Source organism: Monomorium pharaonis, chromosome 11 (assembly GCF_013373865.1).
Source record: "Monomorium pharaonis isolate MP-MQ-018 chromosome 11, ASM1337386v2, whole genome shotgun sequence".
In the NCBI taxonomy this organism is placed as follows: domain Eukaryota; kingdom Metazoa; phylum Arthropoda; class Insecta; order Hymenoptera; family Formicidae; genus Monomorium; species Monomorium pharaonis.
The window spans coordinates 2,168,356-2,189,236 of record NC_050477.1 but is presented as its reverse complement, the minus strand read 5'-3'; the positions used below and the strand labels follow the sequence as shown (position 1 = coordinate 2,189,236).

Below are 20,881 nucleotides of genomic sequence, written 5' to 3'. Positions count from 1 at the left end.
ACACATTTCCCACTTTTTTTTTCAAGAAAAGATAAGAGAATAAAATTATTAAAAATTAATATTATTTAATCTTATATACTTAAATAATTAAAATACTTGGTTCCACTAAAGAAAACGAACTTGCAGGATACATATCCATTATGTCAATGTTTATGCCTTTCCAAGTGAGTATGTCGACCATAGATCTTTATATCAGTAAATGAATCCCAAGAGCTTGACATTGTTCTTTGTTCCTTCTTTCTTACTACCTACTATCAGTGTTTATATTTTCTTCTATTAGTTCGTTTACCAAATAAACAACGAATACTTATAACAAATATTCATTAATTATTTTAGTAAACATTATAACATAAATCCCAAATTTAATTATTAAATAACAGATTAAAAATTATTATTTTACTTAATAAGTTTTTACAGTTTGAAAAAAGATAATACAAAGACATTTATTATTTTTTATAAATAATTTAATATTAATATAACAGAGAAATAAACAATGACATTTTGACTAGAGTTTTTATCATCGGACATTTTGCTTCGCAGTTAGATGTATTATATAGTTATCGATCAAGTAAATAAGTACAACATATAAATTATGTATTTGAACAATGTTAAATATTAATAATTTTTACCTTGATACTAATTTTAAAATGACACCAGATTAGAACGCGACATTTTTTAAGTTTAATTGTATGCTATTTGAGCAAAAATGTATGATTCATTCGACTACAATTACAATAAATAATATTCATATTATTGCTTATTCGTTTACTATCAAAATTAGTAATGTTTGTCTTTAAATAATTTTTTAAACCACAAATCATTCATCTTTTGCACTAGTACTTTTTTCCCCAAGTACTAACACAACTAAAGACATTAAGGTAAACTAAATGGATTATTTTATATTAATTTTTCAAGACAATATTGTTTTTTTAAATCAATATTTTAGACTCGCAAAACTTAAATTTGAGAACCGTTGTTACACTAGATCTTTAGCTATATTCTATACAGGGAATTCTTTTTGCAGTTTTAAAGGCACCTAGTTACCAAACTATGTTGATTTGCAAAAGGATAAATTCCAATACTTTATCCTGTAACTTTTATGCCTTTGATAGAATTATATCGTTTTTAAAAAACTTAAATTTAATCTTATATTTTACTCTGAATAATTTTTAGAGAAACTTTCAAAAGAGAATTTTACATTCCATAGATTAGTATCCTATTTATGAAGTAGTCTGTCATTGTATTGTAATCAAAACAAAGAAAAATAAATTCGTATATGTTCTACATAGTTAAAATCATTAGATTGATTAAGATTTTTATGTGTAGAACCATTATCTTTCCAATTATACTATCAATAACAGAGTACTTTGAAAGTATAATTGAGTATTTAGTTAATCATTAACAAAAAATTGAAAATGTGTAACTGAGGAAATAGATGATGACATCATTGTATATAATAGACTATTTCAGGTGAGATATCCCAGGACTGCTAATCCCTAACCACTTACTGACATCGATGTCGTTAAGTGTCTTTGCGCCACGTATTTTGATATATGGAAAAATATGCGTAACCACACTTAACGACATTGATAGTTGTCGCTAAGTGATTACGTAATAACACCCTTGGATGAGATAATATATACATAATTGTGTTTAATCACTAGAAACTTCATAAATACTAAGCCATTTAAATATTTAGTCACACAGTAGATATTAAATATACAAGATATTTTAAATTTATAACAACAGGTTAACATACCTTTGTCATATTTCATTATTCTAGTGTATTAACACTTAAAGAAAATAATATTTTAAATTAAGTATTGAATCTTTCTGTACCTCCATAAAATAAATTAATAAATAACAATATTGATTGCTACGAAAAAACATTCTGAGATTGGGCATTGTGCAATGCAATAAAAGTCTCACAGAATCGATAACATATGATCTATCTATAATAGCATTGATATTGGCAAATATTTCGTCACATTAATTGCCATTGTATTAAATGGTCGTTTATGGTGGCGCCGAATGTGGAGGTTGGGGTCAGCAATTTGAAACGGCGCCATGTTTCTCATCCGCGTAATAAGATACTGTCACAACATCGCCACCCACATTAATAAGACATTGACCCTGGAAACATAACTTTTATAAAATATGCAACGATAACGTAGGTGTAGGTATTATATATAAAATAATGTTTTTACTAACTTGATTTTTGTGAGGACTGTGGAGAAGCACGCACTGCGTCATAAAGAACGCTACCATAGCGTTACCGCCTAATGCCGTAATGTGCGCGCGAACGATCGCCAAAACTTCCATCACGAAGCTGTGAGTGAAACCGCTCAATCCACCATTCTACAACAAATCATCGTCAGGATTGTTAATTGTTAAATGTCGTAACACTCCGTCGTGTGATTGTCATCGCATCAACTGTAAAAAAACTTACCTCCCGTATCGATGTACTTTCGCGAATAAAAAAGAAGTTCAAATTGCCTTGATATCTCTCTATCCTTCCACCTGGTAGATAAGATAAAGGTGTTATATCTACGCCGTATCTTCCTTTCAAAGGCACCTATAATGAGTTAAGAAAGATCCTTATATCATTAATATTTAGTATTTATATAAATTTTAAAGTATTAGAAGTATCAGGAAACGATAATGTGATTTACGACAATAAATGCAAATAATTAAATAAATAAATTACATGTAACATTTAAAGGAAAATCCTTACATGTTTACGTCTATGAGTAGTAAATGATTTTAAACGCAAAGGTGAGCGTGGTCTTGGTTTTTGTACAGGAGTACTGCTTAAAGTTGCAGGATTTCCTATGCAAGTGCGTGTCGCACTGTCGGATATATTGTTCTCTAAATGATCCTCATCTAGGCTGAATATCATATCACTGTCATCTAAGAAAATAAAAAAATTAACGTCTTTCCTTTAAAATATATATCATAAAGATGACATTAGAAATGCTTAGCTGATAAAAATATAGTATAACTATTAACGGTAATAATAATTTTCGATAAAAATATACTTTATAAGAAGAATTGCAAAAAGTACCTGGTTTTCTTACTTGATCCTTGCTCAAGGAACGGCACACAATTTTTCTTTTATATTTATTCGTATTCAAAGGTTCTCCTAAGCCCAGTGCCATACCAACGACGGTTAGTTGTATCTCATCTTGTTCGGATAATGCTACTTTAAACTGCATATCGCATAGCGCGCAAGGAACCATTCTTCTTAATTTAAAGTACAAGGACTAAAAATAAATCAAGAATTGTTTTAATGAAACGAAAAATTTATCTTTTTTTAAAATAAATTTTTAATTGCAAATCGATATACGTAAATGAATGTGTTGCAAAGTAAAGAATATTTCACGTAAAATATTTTAAAGATAAAAAATCATACCTGAAGTAATCTGGCGAAATATTTCGATGGCATCGAGGCAAATTGTACCATAGGGATTTTAGCTCTTGAGATCTGCGTGAACATTTGTAGATTCCTGACGATTTCTAAATCCTCAAGACCAGGTATCGTTTGCGTGTTAACAACATGGAAATCGTCGGGTGGCCTGTTGTCCATTAACGATGATATCCGGTCCATGTCCTCGATGTCGTCCACTTCCAAAATACACGCGTCGCGAGTACCCAATCCAAGATCAAGTTCTGGCAGATCTTCGTCCGATTCGTCCGTATCGGAAGTGCTCTGAATGCGTCCATTTTCGACTTCCTGCAATCGTGTCACGATTATAATTAACGAACAAATCCTAGAACACAATATTCTCTAAAAAGAAAACGATGTTAAGTCCCACATACGTTGACTCCGATAGGTTTCAGACGATAAAATTCTCTATTCTTCTTCACCGTTTCTACGATAGACTTTTGCATTTCCCCCAATTGCTCCTCCTTATGCCACGAATTGCCAGACGCTATTTGCGGGATGGTGGGCGGCGGTAGCGCTGTCAAGTAGATCGCGGTACCTACCGCCATACCAATTATGAACCGTTCCCCAACGGAAACCTGCAACTTGAGGCCGAAGACCGCGTTCATTCCTTTAATCTTGAGCTTATTCAACAATAAACTATGCAGCTCGTATTCTAAGAATGGCAGGCAATCTGATATTTCCTTCGCGTTCAATTCGCCCCGCAGATCCTTCTTGCTCTTACACACGGTCGCCTGAATAAAACAACCCCTTCCGGTTGTCGGTATATTCGCGGGCACCTCTATAGTGGTGAACATCACGTCCGGGACTTTGGCACGCTTGCATATGGCACACTTGGACACATTGACTCTAAATGGCACACTGCTCTCGCTGTAAGGAAGATGGCACAGGTTGCATCGCAGCTGCGACTGGCCGCAGGATGAGCTCTCGTGATCGTTACCATCGGAAGAGTGCTTGCACACCTTTCCGTTCTGTCGTTCCGAGTGAGTCACGACGGACGAAGCATCGCCGTCAACTTTCTCCGCCTTCACCGCTACGGACTTTTGCTGCTGACCTTTCTCTAAATCTACGGCAGCCGTGGGCACGCTCTGCTGAAGCTTATTCAGAATGACGCCGTCCGGATCTTGGCCGGAATTGTGAAGATTTATGACTGCCGCGGTACCGGAACCACTCAGCACGCACACGTCGTCGCTGTGGGGAAATAATTGCATGTAGATTGTCGAATACACTGGGATACCAAGGAATTAAAGAAAGAACTTAGATTAGAGAATAATGAAACTCTTACCATATACTAGTTTCTTCCTTGTAGCCTATAACAACGTTGCAACCTAACGCTCTCGCATGCGATCTAACTTCCATTCTAATTTCAGTCCACCACGAATCACGGCCCTCCGGCTCCTCCAAGTTACTTATCCTCTCGAGTAATTTCACCGACTTCGAGCTCACTAGACCACCTGTTCCCATCATGCATGAAATTCAGTTGTTGTTACATTACTTTTTTTATAAATCAAATTTATTTATTTATCTATTTATCATTAAATTTAGTATTAAAAAACTAATGTTTTTATATTTATGACAAATAAGATAAAATAACGACAAATAAATAAATCCTCATGTTGAAGATGTGATCTTGAAGATGCGTAGTAAACTCAATTACCTATATGTAGTATGAAGCCAGGTGGATAATGTTGCATAGTGATGAATGGGTACTCTAACATTTCCAACGTGTCTTGATTCATAGGTCTGACCACTGCGGTCGGTGTTCTTAAAGGACCTGTTATCGATTTTTCACTACTGCCAAGAGAGTTACCTAAAACACAATGTAACTTTTCCAATTCTTTCCCTTTAAACAAATCGTTAGAAAAACTAAATCCTAAGGGTCAATAATAGCATGTACAATCATAATTTTACATATAAATTATATATATATATAATTTATGTCTTTTATATTAAATGTATGTATTAATTAAATATATGTATTTATATTAAACTATATATATATATATATATATATATATATATATATATATATATATATTTCTCTCATGAAATAAAAATAAAAATTTAAGATTTGAAGAAACAATTATCTCTAATTATTTTAATCTCACTCACTTTAATTATTTTAATTAATAAATAATTGAGGGACATCTCACCTTTGGGAGTGACGCTCAAATCGGAGTCGCTCGATCGCCGGTGAAGCGGCACGCTAGCGAGCGTTTTGGTCGCCGGAGACTGGGACATTTTCGCAGCCATCGTAGGAACGGTCGGTAGCGGGCAGGACGGACTGATCGAGGCCTCGTCTTGCTGCCTAAGATCGGGAGAAGGACGGGACACACGCGAATTGTAAGTCATATTAGCATTGTTAGTGGGCACAGTACAATCAATATGATAATGTGATGTTTCTCCTAGATTACAAACGCCGCTGACGGATATCGCGGGTGCCGCGTCGTCGAGTTCGCCGCCACGGGTGCCCCTCGGCGAGGCCTTACCCGCGGTGTTGGACGGACCGTCGTGCGGACGACGCTGAAACGTGGCAGACGGGGAGGACGCGTTTGTCTGACCGGTTAAGCTGACGAGAGAGGAGCCACAGGAACGGGAAGTGGTGCAGAGGATCGGATGCAGCCGACCCGAGGAGAGGCACTCGGAAGTCGACCGATCGCGAGAAACGCGAAGAAGGATGTCCTTGTGCGACGCGTGTCTCCTCGTAGACGACGCGCCGTGACGGGAAGGAAATCTGTCGAACGGCGAATTCTTAGACTCTCTCGAGTCCCTGTGGGACGTCTTTTTTTCGCGCTTCCTCCTTTTGCTCCTTCGCGACGACTTAGTCCTCTTGCTGCGACGCATCGCGCGCGTAGACACCATCATCTTCGTGTCGATCAGCTTGATCAGATCGCGCATGCATCTCCGTCTCTCGGCTGTCGCTAACGCGCGGGCTTCCTCGTTCGATAGACTAGACCTAGTCGTCGCATGCGAGAAACTTGTAGGATCGTTTTTCTCCTTATCTGTATTCGTGCGATCTTCTGATCTTTCACCGGCAGACGGTGACCCGAGTCGCGTTAATTCCCCGTTTTGTCGATGAGCGGATTGTCGACTGCGCTCCCGACATAAATCTCGTTCATGTCTCGTCAGATGAATGTGATGCGCATCGGCGGAAGTCGACGATCCGGACGTAGCACTGCTGTGTCGTTTATCTTCCTTCACTTCCAAGTTCAATTTCTGACGTTGCTCGCTGTCAGAAGTGTCGGACGCCTGATGAGACGAAAGTATTGATTTTGGAGCAAGGAGATTTGTGACTCCGGGTAGACTTTCGTTATTCGATAGTCCAGGCGTGTCGATCGATGTGTCCGAGTCCGTGCTCTCTCGAGCGTCCACAGTGATTATGGGGATCGCGAGATCATTTCGTATAGTGTTTTCCGTCGTTACATCCGATTCTATTTGCAGCGTGGAATCCGTGCTGGATCCATGCGCGATGGGAATCCTTTCCTGCAGACTCGAAGAGGTCGACTCTGCTTTGTCGGAATCTCTGTCTATCTCGTATCTCGAATCGTCCAGGATGTTGTAACTGGTGGTATCCTCCGACGACTCGTCACCCGTGGAGTTATCGTCACCGAAGGAAGACGCTTCCGTTTCGTCGATCGAGGATGCGACATCAACCTGCTTCTGCCCTCCATCCTGGACATTGATCTCCACGCTCTCAGGAGGGTTTTCCTTACAGCGTGTCTCTTCCTTTACCTCCTCCTCGTCGGGTTGATCGTCGCTGCGAAAAATCGAAACAGGATCGGTACTCTCAACATTCTCCAAAGGCATATTCTGTATAGATCCGATCAATAATGCAGCCATTACCGTACCGCTGATCTTGCTTTCTCTGAGATTTCTCTCCTTCTTAGGATTCACGGCGGCAAAGTGGCTCTCTTCGCCGACAGGATCAAATTTGCCGCGTAGGTGTTTGATCTGCTTGGAAAGACGACTTCCCCTCGACTCCTTCTTCGCGTCCTCGGGCGTCAGCACGGTGCGTACGGATCTCACAGTCTCGTCGATCAAACTTCGAGCAGTTTCCGGAGACGGGGTGAGATCCGAGCCGCTAGACGCGGTTGTTATCTTCAGGTTTAACATGCTCGACGTGTCGGTTCGAAAAAACGGAATACGCCTGCCGCGTTTTCTTCGCGCGCCAGCATATCGGCCGGGAGACACGGACACGTTAGTGACGCGTTCCAGGCGCGTTAGCGATGACGAGGAGTGCGCGTGAAAGGACGCGAGATTCCTGTCTATGCGAATGGGATACGAAGCGGGAATAGATATTGGGATGAACGGCATACTATCATCGACGTAACGACGTTCCGTTCGCGCTATCGTGCGTGAGGAAAGCGTGAATGCGATCCTACGCAAACGCATGGGGGAAAAAGTAGGGGAGAAGAAGAAAAGTATCCATTAATCTTGGTATAAACTTCCTAAAAAAGTACGATATAATTAAAAAAAACAATCGTCAAACGGATGATCTGATTAAACAGTTATAAAAGATCATAATTTAGAGATTACTTGCTGAGGAGATATAGAAATAACTTTATTTTTAAAAAGGTAATATAAAATCAGATGATTGAAGAAAACCGCAAAACGTAAAGTTGATTCTGTTACGTGAAAAGGATTAAGTCAAATTCGTAGATATGAAATCAAACAAAATATCTTAGTTTCGATAATTGAGCGTCAATTCAGATATCGACGTTTTATTAACGATACTAAGCAATTTGATTCGATCTACTCGTGATATCAAAATAATAAGAATCGAAATAAAAGCTAATCGATAATCATTACCTAATTGTTCTTTGCAGATTAGATTAATTCGTCCAATAAATTCGAATCGCCTGTATCTATCAAATTATTTTCAGCACGTAGAATGAAGTACCTTACTGCCGTAAAATAGATATAGCTATAAATTCCTTGTATGAAATTCTCGAAATAACTCGTCCGGCGAGCGCCAATTTTATCCTAGATTATGTGAGTTGGCGACACGTACTTAATTGACTCGTACGATGCCAGACGCAATTGCGTGATAATTTACGTTTGTCATTTACGATCGAATTACGTGTGCAATTACGTTTGTACAACGACTGCTCGATAATCCACAACTGGATGCGTAATAAAAAGACACTTACTCTTCGATATTGACGCTGTCGCAAGGGAAACCGAGAACGTCGTGCAGTTTTACGAGCGTCACCGCCGTACCTATACCTCTGGCAACGATACCGGACTCGCCTTCCAGATCAAAGTTTTGCAAATATCTAATGAACAAAATGTATATCAAATTAAAAAAGAACAAGATTTAAATACTGAAACGTTTTAAATCAAAATTTTATACTGTAGAAGTATAAAATTTACCCAATCACAGCATTTCCACCAAGATCCAGCGCTTTTAATCCAATCTTTCTCTGGACCTCTCCGCTCAATTTAAAAAACAGCGTCTGCCGTGCCTCGTTTGAAGCTCTGGGTGTTCTTATTTTATCAATCCACTTGTATTCCGGATCATCACTGACCACAAGTTCTTCAACAAATCCATGTATCATTTGCGCGTGATATCCATATGGTATATTAGGTGCTAAAATGTACCCCGAGTTACTTATTGCAAATCTCAACATTTCTTTTATTAAATTTTGAAAGATAATATAACAGGGAAAAATAAATTATGAAGTCAGTCGCAATTACAAATAAAATGCAAAATAAAAATGTTCTATGTAAGAATTATTTCATTTTTCTCTAAAAATTTTTAGTACACCCGCAAGAATTAAATATGCTTACAGTAAAAAAATTGCACTCCACAGGACGACTGTCTGAACTTGTTAAAGTCAGAGAACAACTCCACCTTAATGATAATATTAACTTCGCCACGTATACCATGCATTGTGTCATATACAGGTATCCATCCAGTCATAACTGATCCTGCCAATAAAAAGGAAACGTTTGAAAAATATGCAACAAAATGTACAACAAATATTTTTCATACATATCATAGGTATATCACCTTGTGAACCAGCACTGGTGTTCATAGCTGCCTCTAGGGTCCAAATGTTCTTCACTGGAGGCAGCATACCAGGTAACAGCAGTGGATTTAGATTAACGTAAACTTTGCCTATCGCATCGTTGGCAGAGTACGTATCATGGTCCATTAATCTGATTTGCAATGGCTCGTCTTGCAGCTCAGCATCATCAACTTCAAACTTATACCATTCCGAGTTCCATTGCGGGTTCAAGGATTTTCGACACACGTCCGTCTTGTAAGTTATATTGCCGAACTTCAGTTCCACGTAAGCGTCCGTTGTGTCGCCGGAACGGTCCATCACTGGCAGATTGCGGCCTGCCAGTATCTTCACTTTTATCTTCCCAGGCATTGTGTCGATGTAGCGCTCACTAAGCAGTCTGCACATGAAAACAGATTGACATTTACTTATCACATTAATATAAAAAAATATATTTATAACATTTAGATAATATAATAGATTATAATTTACAGATATATAACATATATAGTATAGAAATAGATTTATAAATCAAATGTGTCTGTGTATATCTATATTAAATTAATTAAATTTTTATAAACGTTTTTATAAATGTATGTCTTTCGTGTTACTTTACGGTACGTTATATTTACATTTATTTAACGGACAACTTTTATTTTATTTTCGTTAATTTTGTTACGATTTACGTGACACCTTATAAGGCTCACAATAAATATTCGGAAAACTCTCAAAAATTGAACTAGTTAGTCAGACATCGTGGCGCTACCACGAAAGTCTCGCTGGCGACGTTTGCTTACCACGTCCCGCATTTAGCTCGGGAATGACATTTGGCGAGCGACTCGGCTTAATGAGCGGTCTGTCAACGAGTTAATCACATCTTCTCAATTTTCTCCGTTCCGACGATTTAACCTCCCGTTTTGCTCCGGAGTATCTCACATCTCACTCCGACCGACCGACCGACACCGACCGATTTCGGAACATCGCGCGTCATCTAGCGACGTCCGGACGAACTTTCTGTCCTGCCGGCCCGCTGTTTGCTCTCTTCTCTTCAGTACGTAACCTATAAACGACATCGGAGCGGAGTCGGAGGAGAGCGGAGGAGACGAACGTGCCCGAGAGGAAAGGGTTGCTCGCGCGAGAAGCCCAGCGAGACCGAGAAGACCAACCGGACGGTGCGCGTGCGAAGTCAGCGGCCTTTTAAAAATGGACGATGAGAGTGACCAAGAGACCACGATTGAGGACGACTACTACACGTTCCTGAACATCCCGAGAAACGTGAGAGCGCACACCGTCCGTTTCGCCGATGGTTCGCGCGCGCGATTTCACCCGGTTCCCCAGTAGGGGGTAGAGTTCAGGTCGCCTCCACGTGACACCCTCGTTTCGCGCACGCTGACGTAACCACGGATCTCCAGGAGATCCTCGTTTCTCCGTGATCGACTGGGGAACGTGACATCGACGCTGTCGCGCCAATCGTTCACCGCTAGCATGTTATTTATTCTGCGATAGAATCTTCCGTTGTAAAATCCGCGAATCCGTCCGCACTCCGCGTTAAATATGAATAAATGTCATTTTAAATTCATTTCTCTCGAGCGTTTCTTTCATAATAATTACTTTTTTTATTTATGATGCAATCGTGCATCCTCTGCTAATAAGTCTCTTTGATCTATTACAGGCCAGTCCCGAAGATATCAGTAATGCATACCGCAGACTCAGTAGGCTTTACCATCCAGACAAGCATGTGGAACCGACGCTTAAAAAGGAAGCGGAGATTCTTTTCAATCGCACGAAGAAGGCTTACGAAGGTATTATGATTGGTCTTATGATAATTTATATGTATTTGCATCAGAAGAATATTGATAATTGTTTTATCAACTGATATCTTTTTAATAATTATTTTCATCATTTCTTTATCACATATTTTATAATAATTTCTTTATACATATTGTTACAAATTATAAAACATTTAGTTAGCTCTGTATAATTTACTTCCACTGTGAATTTTTCCTTTCAAAGCACTTTAAAATTATATGCACGTTGTACATTGATTTATTTGTGTATGAATCTAGAAAGAAATACTTTATATCACAGTGTTGAACGATCCACACCAGAGGGCAATTTATGACTCGCTGGGAATTCGCGGATTAGAGACAGAGGGATGGGAGATTGTGCAGCGTACCAAAACGCCTCAGGAGATACGCGAAGAGTACGAGAGGCTGGCGCGGGAACGAGAGGAGAGACGACTGCAGCAGCATACCAATCCCAAGGGCACTGTAACGGTAAACATCAATGCCACCGATCTTTTCAATAAGTACGATGAGGATTACAACGACGGGTAAGATCGATCAATCTAAGTTATTATGATAAGACAATTACGTGATAAGACACCGTTATGGAAACTGCTTAACAATTAAATTGTTAAGTAGTATTGTTAAACAAATAAATCATTAATTGCGATCTCTTGATTAAGAAAATTGTGGTTTTAGCAGCGGGCTGTTCTCGTGGATCGAGGTCAGCGGGATGTCGTTCGCACAGTCGATTGAAGCGCCTCTCACCCTGAGGGACACCGTGACCATGTCCGGCCAACTCGGCACTCAAAACGGCACAGGTTCCGGGTCCATTAATATCTCAGCGAAACGGCTGATATCCTCGAAAGGTTGGGTCGAGGTCGAGGTCGGTGCTGGCAACGGCCCAACGTTCTCCTTTAAGGCATTTCGCACGCTGACAAAAAGATTATTTTGCGACGGAGCGGCGATATTGCAATTCACGCCGCATGGTGTAAAGGCTGGCTACGTTGGCAGTACGTTTACCTTTGGATTTTTGTAGTATAATTATAACTATAATTCTTAGTCCTCTTATATTATTTGGATGTTTACTTCATAGATAATAATAATAATATATATCTTGAATATGTCATGAACAAGATTGTTTTATTTATTTGCAGCTCTTGCAATGCAATTGGATAAACATACAGTGGGATACCTCACATATAGAGCTGGTATTCAGGACGCTATGAGCACAATGATCGTAAGAGACACGTCCCGGTCGTACACGGCATTTTCTTTACATTTTGGACTTATACATTCGTTCGTCAGCCTTAACTATACTTATAAGATGGAAGAGAAGCAACTCAAGCTTCGTGGTAGTGTCAAGTTAGTATCATTAACGTTTATTTTGTCTTATCGACAGATTTAATGTAGTAAATGAAATATAAATAACCTGTTTAATCGATCTCTTAAAATTTCGAGAAAGTTAAAACTTAATTATATAGGGTGTGTTCGAGGAGACGCTATTAGCGCTATCAGCGCTATTAGCGCCATCAGTTTATCCTTGTTCTACTTCTAATGAGTAATGAAAATGAACTGATGCTGGTAGCGCTAATAGCGTCTCCCCGAACGACCCATGGGATGAGAATCAGGAATCTATCAATTACAAGGCAATCATCTTCACACGGTATCATGCGTCATCTCACCGATTCAATAATTGACTTTGTATATATCTGTTGTGTATATATTTGTAGAGCCGGGACATTTGGCGCATTTCTTGAGTACGGCGCGGAAAAAAAAGTCTCCAAGCATAGCTCAGTTTCGGCGGCCGTGCGCATCGGCGTCCCAACTGGTGTCACATTGAAGCTCAGATTGAGTCGCGCCTCGCAGGCGTACACGTTCCCCATCCATCTGTGCGACGAAGTTCTTCCAGCTCCAGTCTTTTATGCCACCGTAGCACCCATAATTACTTGGACGGTCATCAAGAAGCTGGTGATCGATCCCATTGTAAAAGAACGGACGGAACGCGAGAAAGAGAAGCAGAGAGAACTTAATAAATCCAGAATGATGGAAAAGCAAAGGGAAGCAAAAGCGGCTACCGAACTCATGAAAGAAACTGTCAGCAGGATAAGAGCCGAGGAAGAATCCAAAAAAGGATTAATCATTACTAAAGCTTTGTATGGCCGATTTGTTTATCCTCAACAGGATCGATTGGAAGAAATCGGGCACAGAGACGAAATGATAGACGTAACGATTCCTCTGCAATGTTTAGTCAAAGATTCTAAACTGATTCTTCATAAAGCATCAAAGGTACACTCTTACAATCTTGTAATTCACATTTATTTTGCTTAAATTATTTATTTTTTTATATTTTTGTCTCTTCTTTGGCAATCTTACATTTTTTATACAAGTGAAATTTAATATATAATCTTTGTTAGCCTTTGTAGATTTTATGTATATATAAGGTAAAAAATAAAAATTGAAATGTTGGTTGTCAATTACATGAAATCTTATACTTATTGCAGAGTCAACTACCTGGATTTTATGATCCATGTGTAGGAGAAGATAAGCAGCTTTTGGTACAGTATCTCTTCCATAGTCAAACACATGAATGTGTTATACAAGATGATGCAGCTCTCAGGATACCAGTCTCATGTAAGAATTTGCTTGCTTATTACAAATATACTTAATGTATTTAATGATGATTTTTTAAATATTATTTATGTATTTCAGCACATAAAGTGAATCCTACTTGACATACAGATTCAACTTTGAAACCAAAAACCAGTCGTCGCAATTTTCGTCAATGATCGGCGTTATTTCGGTGTAGATTTGTTCATTTTTAGAGATTTAATTTTACATAAAGGGCAAAATAATATTGAGTGTTCGTTGATCCTTCAGCTTTGTATATTAATGCTATTTTTTATTTCTTAAATTGATATTTAATTATTTAAAAATATTTTTATCTTCCGCAGATCGATCTGGATTGTATATTTTATAGACTGGATTATTTAGCTGATTCTACTTTTCATTCGGACATGTATAACAAAAATTAACGTTTTAAGTCATATAATTATATAATTATATTTCTAAATGTTGAAAGAGTATACCAAAATTTTTACAAACTTTTTAAATCTGTAAAAATCTTTTGAAAAACAATATCAGTTTGACTAAGCAGTCAAAAACAGATTGATCCGTGGAGGATTAAATATATAAAGTTTATCGTAAAAGTTTTTCGAGAGAAGGGAATTGATCCTTTATACCTATAGATGTTCAATTGTGCTCAACTTTTCATGAGTTGCACCGAGATGTATTCATTTTGCTCATTGAAGTCCTATTCCAAGTACTTTAGAGAAAGTAAGTCAACCCGAGTGCAAATCCTATTTACTGCCTGTAGAAACTTAATAATGTTATATCACATGAAATAGATGATATGTTATAATTCCAAGGATCATATTGATCTCTTAGCAGTCATCCAAAGATCTAAGGATCATTATGAATACATAAAAGAATAACAATCAGCTTTAGATACGCAAATATGCATATTATTGCATATAGAGAAAGACATTTGTTAATTATACAACCGATTACTGGACTTGCACACCAGAGTTAAAGTATTAGTGTACAATTTATTCTTGTACAAAATAGATATGGTTTCAGACAGAAAAAAATGTAATTTATATACATAACTTTGACACATATAAATTATGTATATAATTTATAAGAACTTAAAAGATAACAATACAGTACAGTCATCTATTCTACATAAAGTATATTTATATGTACATTTACAAATAGCAATTATAAATAGTTTGATATTACAATCACAAAATAAATTTGTTGAGTTACACAACAATGCTTTATCTACTAGACAGAGAGAAAGAAGTTAGTAGCGCTGCCAAATTTTTCTCGATTAATATACCTTATTCCTAATTTGTTAAGTTTCCCTTGATTATAATAAATTTACTAATAACGTTACGTGTTGGTTAACATGACGGAGTTTAGAAAGGCGTTTGTAGTCGTGTTGGAAGGTAAGAATTTTTGGAGTAGGTTTAATTCGTCATTCTTCGCCTGTAATTGAGACAGTGGGGTCCACGAGCGATCTTGTTCCAACCTGAAGGAGCCTTTGTAGTTCTGCAATGGAGCTGAACTGCCCCATTCCTACATTGACATTGATACAACAAAAAGAGTTAATGGATAAAATTTTGTTTTAAAAAGGAAAAAAATGATATGGAGATATTTACCTCTGGGCTAAGCATGGAAAAATAAAGTTGTCCTGATTCTCGTTGATACAAGTGATAAATGTGGTTGGGATGCTTTACAAAGTTACAAGGCACATGATGCAGCTTGGCGTTCCGTTCAGCTTCCAGTAAAATTCCTTCAGCCTGCCTCTGCAGAAATTTGATCTGTTCGGCGATCACTTGTAACTTGTTACATGCATTGGCTTTTATACAATCGTCCGCCTGTATGAGAGAAAGTTTTATATATATATATCGGTATATATAAAATAAGATCGTAGATTACAATTGTAAATTATAAACATTATAAAAAGCTATCTTCTATTACTTTTTCAATTTCTGCAACCAATGCCATTAAATCCTGTTGGCTTGATTTTGTTACAGCTGCGGGATCGACCAATGGTAGACCAAGTGGCATTGTGTTTCTCTCCACTAGTGTTACTTTAATAGAACAAAATAGTTTCTTAAGTATTATAGTATCATAGTATGAAATACATCACAAATTATACCTTTATTTGACGAATAATCTGCTGCATCCATTGTGTTGCTATTATTCATTATACATATAATTTACGAGTAATTACACAATAGTGATTAAACGTACACTGAACAAAAAGTATTTAATCAATCGAATAAATGTTTAAATTGCACAAAAAACATTATACATTGCAACACTTCTCCATTCGTGTGTCTTAAAGCAACTTAGAAAAGTGTAACACGTTGAAAAACTTCACGAAATTATGTAACATTAACTTGAACGTACGAGAAAATTAAAAACATCAAAACGTCCGAGAATTGCCGAAAAAAATCATTCACGGAAAGCAACAATCGCGCGTGACACCCACACATTAATTCAGCATCAGCTGGAAACTACTGGAAACCTCTTGTTCACTGGCGCCTCCACATGTGCAAAATGTGCACTCGATCGACGCCAGCGACTCAGTTAATCTTTTTTTCCCCCCGGTCTCTTTTCCATGTGGCGATCAGGTGGACAAGGTGGGCATTTTCGAGCGTTTGGCGTTTGGCTTCGCGGCCTTTTTTTCAATTGTCACAACGATGTATGAAATTCCGCGTCGCGCGACTTCAGAGGATTTGCGATACGCGAAGCGATCGGTATCTCCCCCGGATCGCGTGTTCACGGGGTGATTATGACGGATTTCGTTAGCCCTTGCGGTCCCATGCGCCTAACCACGATGTCACGCGTCCACGTTGTCGACGATCGTTCTCGCGCCTCGGAAACGATCCCCCAAGGTTCCCGTGGAATCTACATTGGAGTTTAGCGTTGCTACGCGACATCCTGACGAACGTCTCGAGCGGACGTGCAGATGACACCCGTAAACAATGTCTTAACTTTAAAACCTCTTTCAGATGTTCACGGCTAACGCAAAGATAATTAAAAGCGGTGGCGCGGAGCCCGACCAGTTCGAGATGAACATCTCGAATGCTCTCCTGGAACTGGAGATGAACAGTGATCTTAAATCGCACTTGAGGGAACTTTATATCACCAAGGCGAAGGAAGTGGAAACAAGCAATAAGAAGGTAAACCTTCGTTTTTCACGTTTAATTTCTTGTTTAACATCATGATGAAGAACCACTTGTTTTTTTTTGCAGTCGATCATTATATACGTGCCTATGCCGAAACTTAAGGCTTTCCAAAAAATTCAAACGAGATTGGTACGTGAGCTTGAGAAGAAGTTTTCAGGCAAGCACGTAATGTTCGTCGGCGAACGTAAAATCTTACCAAAGCCAACGAGGAAAACACGTACGAAGAATAAGCAGAAACGTCCTAGAAGGTAAAAAATATTAAAATATTCGTTTTTATATAATGAACAAAATGTGATTTAATTATGTCAATATTTATTGCATTAAGTAATTTATTTACATACAACTATTGTGATATATTCTATAGAAAATATATTCAATATGTGCTTAATGCTTGTTTTGAATTCTACTGTAAGTTTTGCAATAATCAATTTTTATTTTAGCCGAACGTTAACTGCGGTATATGACGCTCTGCTGGAGGACATTGTTTACCCTGTAGAAATTGTGGGCAAACGAGTTCGTGTAAAGCTTGATGGTTCGCAAGTTATCAAAGTTCATTTGGACAAAAATGAACAAACAAATATTGAGCACAAGGTACGTTTATTATATTTTTGATTTCCTTTGCACACAAAACTTTATTTGACATTATACCTGTTCGCGTTGTTTGTACTTTTTGTGTTTTTGCTTTCTCTCTTTCTAACACTCATATATATTTATTTGAAGTTTTAAGTGCAAAATTTTTAGGGGATTTTAAGCAACGTGAACAAACATACAGTATGATATTCATTTTAATTTTCCTTTTGACAGGTCGACACCTTCGCTTCAGTATACAAACAACTGACTGGGCGGGATGTAATGTTCGAGTTTCCCGAATCTTTTGTATGATTTATTAAATATTAAAACATTTGAACCAATGTATTATTTGTTACACTAATTTTTGTATCTCATTTCTCCCTTCTCCCTATTTCTCGCTTGAAATAATTATTTGTGACTTATGAAAATTCACTGAAATAATAATAGTTTTTCGGTTTAAAAACGAATCAACATAACGGTAGTGTAATCTTAATTTTTTTATCCTGCAGTAATATTCAAAGTGTGAGCGAAAATCATGAATCTTATATTAGCCAATTGTCATCGAGATACAACGCGTCTTAAAACTATTTGTAGTTGTGTTCGTTAAATATTTTAATATAATTATCTTATTAATAGCAAAAACTAATCTCGACGGTTTATGTAAGTTGTAATTATTTAATTTATAATAAAGAATCTTTCATATTTTTTAATTATTGTACTATCAAACAAAACCAGCAATATACAAAAAAACTAATTCTTTTCACGTTGGACTGTTTTTATCATTCAATTGTCGCAAAAACAGACAACCGAAGTAAAATCCTAAAGAAAAAAAAATTGCAGATCTTTATCACTTGCATTTTTTTACAGCTGCAATTGCTAGTTTTTTTATTCATAATAGCGATTGGGCAATTAATATCTTTTATCTATTTTTATTTTTAGAAATCTTGAATTGATTTTCTTTTTCAAAAAATAAATTATTTAATTGCCGCACGTAAGTAAAAATAAATAAAAAATAATTCGTAAGATTTTATAATTCAAATAAAACATTAAAGAAAAACTGCAAATAAAAAAAGGCTGCGCTAAATATTGAATTTTTTGTCCAATAATATCTAGTAGTAGTTTTGGTTCTTGACAGTTTTTTCTTTAACAATTTATTTTAAATAAAAATAGCTTAACACTATATCTTTCTTATTTCTGAACTGCAATTTAACAATTTTTTAAATTTATCGAAATATAAGGTACTTTTGTAGGCTGTGTATGATAAAAAAACAAATTTAAAGGCTAAAAAAATTAAAATATTCGATTAAATTGATAAGTAAGTAAACGTTTACACATGTTTCCAAAATTTTCTTCAATATTCGAAATATTTATTGAAAAATTAATTGAAAAATATTCAACAAAAGAAACAACTAAAAATGTAGATTTCTTTTTCATGCGATAAAAGAAATCGATTTTTTATTTTCTGGACACCGGCTTTAACCCCTTGTATCTCGATAACAAAGCTCATCGCCGTTACTCGCCGGAGACTCTAAGCTGGAAGGAAAATAGCGTGAGAACATAAGGCAGATGTGTGTATAGAAATGTACGAAACCAAGCGACTGTGCAATAGCACCCGTAGTCGAGATCAGGGTCAGGAAGGCCCAGAGGGTCGTGAGGTCGAAGGGTTCAAGGAATAGCGAGCTCTCCCTTCGAATTTGCTATACGACAAGCAAAATAAGCTATGAATTCTTAAAAAACTCACGAATTTTTAATCTGTCTGCATTGTCATAAAGAAACCGAGAAGAGACTGATATAATTTCAAATGATTAACCCGAATAAAATAAACATTTGCAAGGAATTTTATTTAAAAGAGATTATTAGAATTTGTAAAAAAAATACCTTACAATTAAAAAATATTTTTATAATTAAAATGGAATAGAGAAATGTAAACATTACGTTATTTGATTATATATCTCTATTTTATTAAAATTATATAATCGCGTTGATTTATTTCAAATACAAAAAATGATTAAAATTTAATCTAATAATTAATTCAATCGATCAACGTTTATAGACTGTAAATATTTCTTTGCATATTAGTTCGAAAAAACTTCGAACAACGGAATTGAGATACAACTTATACTGTTAGTGCTTAAATTAATTTATAATAATACGTTATATAAACAGTTTGCTGTTACGCACTTTATTCGAAATTTTTTTTAGATAATTGCAATGAATTATTAATATATCTGCATGAGATAAATTTATACGCTCATTCGACAAGAGACAATTACCAAAGCCGTTATATCGTACTATACCCCGTGCTCATTAATAACGTTACGATCAAATCAATGAAAATGTATGAGTCGTACACGTGCGTACCTGTTTGTAAAATGATACTCTTGCACAGGTAGCCTTTCATTCGTATCGGCGCTCGCGTGAGAATGTGCAGGGGGATGCAAAAATGCCGAAGCACCATTTTCCCACCCCAGATTGGGCGGCCGCCCCTCTGGTCGCGCGCTAAGTGTTGCATAAATAACTACCCGTGCCGCATCGAGAAACTGGACTGTACTTCCGGCCATCTGCCTTATCGGAAATGACGAGTAATCGGCATTGCAGTAATCATGGATCGCAACAACCACAGAAATCAAGTAAATTACAGAAAACATAAAGAAAAAAGAAGAAAGGGCGCTAAGAGAGTTTTAAAAAATCGTTGAACTTGAAGTCACGAAAATTGTAGTCTTGAAAAAAAATTCTTATCGCAGACTCTACTGCTGTTTTAAATTCAAGTAACTTTCGTCTTAAATATATTTTTCATATTAAATTAAAAATGAGAATGTTTAGGGAAACACTTGTGTGCGTAAGATTTTTTAAATACTATGCAGGCAATACTTTGCCTTTAAATAGCAGCCCTTTAAATAGCAGATCGGATCAAGCGGAAGAAGAGATAAAGAAATATGAATATGAAATAAAAACGTAATTAAAGTAGAAAATAAAGAGGAAGGAAAGACCGAAAATCTTCTAAGCTAATATTTTAAATCTTTATATATGTATAATTTTTTGCCATTGTCTCCATTATCAATATTTTCATTTGAAATATACTTTTTAATTATCAATTAATATCATCAACTAATATCATAAACGAAAGTTACTTCGATGACAGAATTGTACCTTTCTAAATAGCATTTGTTTCTGTTGTTCATGTTCAAGGATAATTTAAAATCTCATCTCTACGCAATTTTACTGTATACCAATGTACATATGACTTCCATGATAGAACAAGCCCTGTCGCAAGGTAACTCCGGCGCGAACAGAACGTAAAAACAAATTGGT

General features: G+C 36.8%; 4 protein-coding genes across 5 annotated transcripts; 2 read left to right on the top strand and 2 right to left on the bottom strand.

Annotated features, from left to right (window-relative positions):
- Positions 1–442: 442 nt before the first annotated feature.
- LOC105836508 (C2 domain-containing protein 5) lies at positions 443–10,405 on the bottom strand. Its single transcript, XM_012680582.3, has 15 exons — positions 10,251–10,405; positions 9,459–9,853; positions 9,236–9,376; positions 8,819–9,035; positions 8,596–8,721; positions 5,599–7,823; positions 5,103–5,255; positions 4,731–4,899; positions 3,820–4,636; positions 3,413–3,733; positions 3,065–3,263; positions 2,735–2,910; positions 2,450–2,575; positions 2,212–2,358; positions 443–2,133 (listed from the first exon to the last, which is right to left on the bottom strand). Exons 2-15 carry the CDS (start codon positions 9,823–9,825, stop codon positions 2,047–2,049), a joined length of 5,271 nt encoding a protein of 1,756 aa, XP_012536036.2. The 5' UTR covers positions 9,826–9,853; positions 10,251–10,405; the 3' UTR covers positions 443–2,046.
- Positions 10,406–10,514: 109 nt separating this feature from the next.
- LOC105836509 (dnaJ homolog subfamily C member 11) lies at positions 10,515–15,063 on the top strand. Of its 2 annotated transcripts, none has more exons than XM_028193903.2 (8): positions 10,515–10,728; positions 11,126–11,255; positions 11,542–11,785; positions 11,940–12,250; positions 12,395–12,602; positions 12,971–13,526; positions 13,742–13,871; positions 13,950–15,063. In XM_028193903.2, exons 1-8 carry the CDS (start codon positions 10,657–10,659, stop codon positions 13,970–13,972), a joined length of 1,674 nt encoding a protein of 557 aa, XP_028049704.1. In that variant the 5' UTR covers positions 10,515–10,656; the 3' UTR covers positions 13,973–15,063. The 2 variants fall into 2 exon arrangements, with proteins under 2 accessions (XP_028049704.1, XP_012536037.1); XM_012680583.3 differs by having other exon boundaries at positions 11,937–12,250.
- On the bottom strand, positions 14,974–16,299 carry LOC105836511 (uncharacterized protein C1orf50 homolog). Its single transcript, XM_012680585.3, has 4 exons — positions 15,964–16,299; positions 15,783–15,895; positions 15,461–15,679; positions 14,974–15,377 (listed from the first exon to the last, which is right to left on the bottom strand). Exons 1-4 carry the CDS (start codon positions 16,010–16,012, stop codon positions 15,192–15,194), a joined length of 567 nt encoding a protein of 188 aa, XP_012536039.1. The 5' UTR covers positions 16,013–16,299; the 3' UTR covers positions 14,974–15,191.
- A 66-nt stretch (positions 16,300–16,365) lies between these two features.
- Positions 16,366–17,914, top strand: LOC105836510 (40S ribosomal protein S7). The gene is made up of 5 exons (XM_012680584.3): positions 16,366–16,450; positions 16,823–16,993; positions 17,066–17,247; positions 17,440–17,590; positions 17,804–17,914. Exons 2-5 carry the CDS (start codon positions 16,823–16,825, stop codon positions 17,879–17,881), a joined length of 582 nt encoding a protein of 193 aa, XP_012536038.2. The 5' UTR covers positions 16,366–16,450; the 3' UTR covers positions 17,882–17,914.
- Positions 17,915–20,881: the final 2,967 nt, after the last annotated feature.

Bases quoted from the DNA above. Each gene is read 5' to 3' on its own strand.
- LOC105836508 (XM_012680582.3), bottom strand. From the start codon at position 9,825: ATGCCTGGGAAGATAAAAGTGAAGATACTGGCAGGCCGCAATCTGCCA. The intron at 9,036-9,235 runs GTAAGCATATTT...GGTACATTTTAG, and splicing joins TGGAGTGCAATTTTTTTACT to CACCTAATATACCATATGGA. The intron at 4,900-5,102 runs GTAATTGAGTTT...TGATGGGAACAG, and splicing joins TGGCTTCATACTACATATAG to GTGGTCTAGTGAGCTCGAAG.
- LOC105836509 (XM_012680583.3), top strand. From the start codon at position 10,657: ATGGACGATGAGAGTGACCAAGAGACCACGATTGAGGACGACTACTAC. The intron at 12,251-12,394 runs GTACGTTTACCT...ATTTATTTGCAG, and splicing joins AAAGGCTGGCTACGTTGGCA to CTCTTGCAATGCAATTGGAT. The intron at 12,603-12,970 runs GTTAGTATCATT...ATATATTTGTAG, and splicing joins AAGCTTCGTGGTAGTGTCAA to AGCCGGGACATTTGGCGCAT.
- LOC105836511 (XM_012680585.3), bottom strand. From the start codon at position 16,012: ATGAATAATAGCAACACAATGGATGCAGCAGATTATTCGTCAAATAAA. The intron at 15,680-15,782 runs GTAATAGAAGAT...TCTCTCATACAG, and splicing joins TGGTTGCAGAAATTGAAAAA to GCGGACGATTGTATAAAAGC. The intron at 15,378-15,460 runs GTAAATATCTCC...ATGTCAATGTAG, and splicing joins TTTCCATGCTTAGCCCAGAG to GAATGGGGCAGTTCAGCTCC.
- LOC105836510 (XM_012680584.3), top strand. From the start codon at position 16,823: ATGTTCACGGCTAACGCAAAGATAATTAAAAGCGGTGGCGCGGAGCCC. The intron at 16,994-17,065 runs GTAAACCTTCGT...TTTTTTTTGCAG, and splicing joins TGGAAACAAGCAATAAGAAG to TCGATCATTATATACGTGCC. The intron at 17,248-17,439 runs GTAAAAAATATT...TTTTTATTTTAG, and splicing joins AAGCAGAAACGTCCTAGAAG to CCGAACGTTAACTGCGGTAT.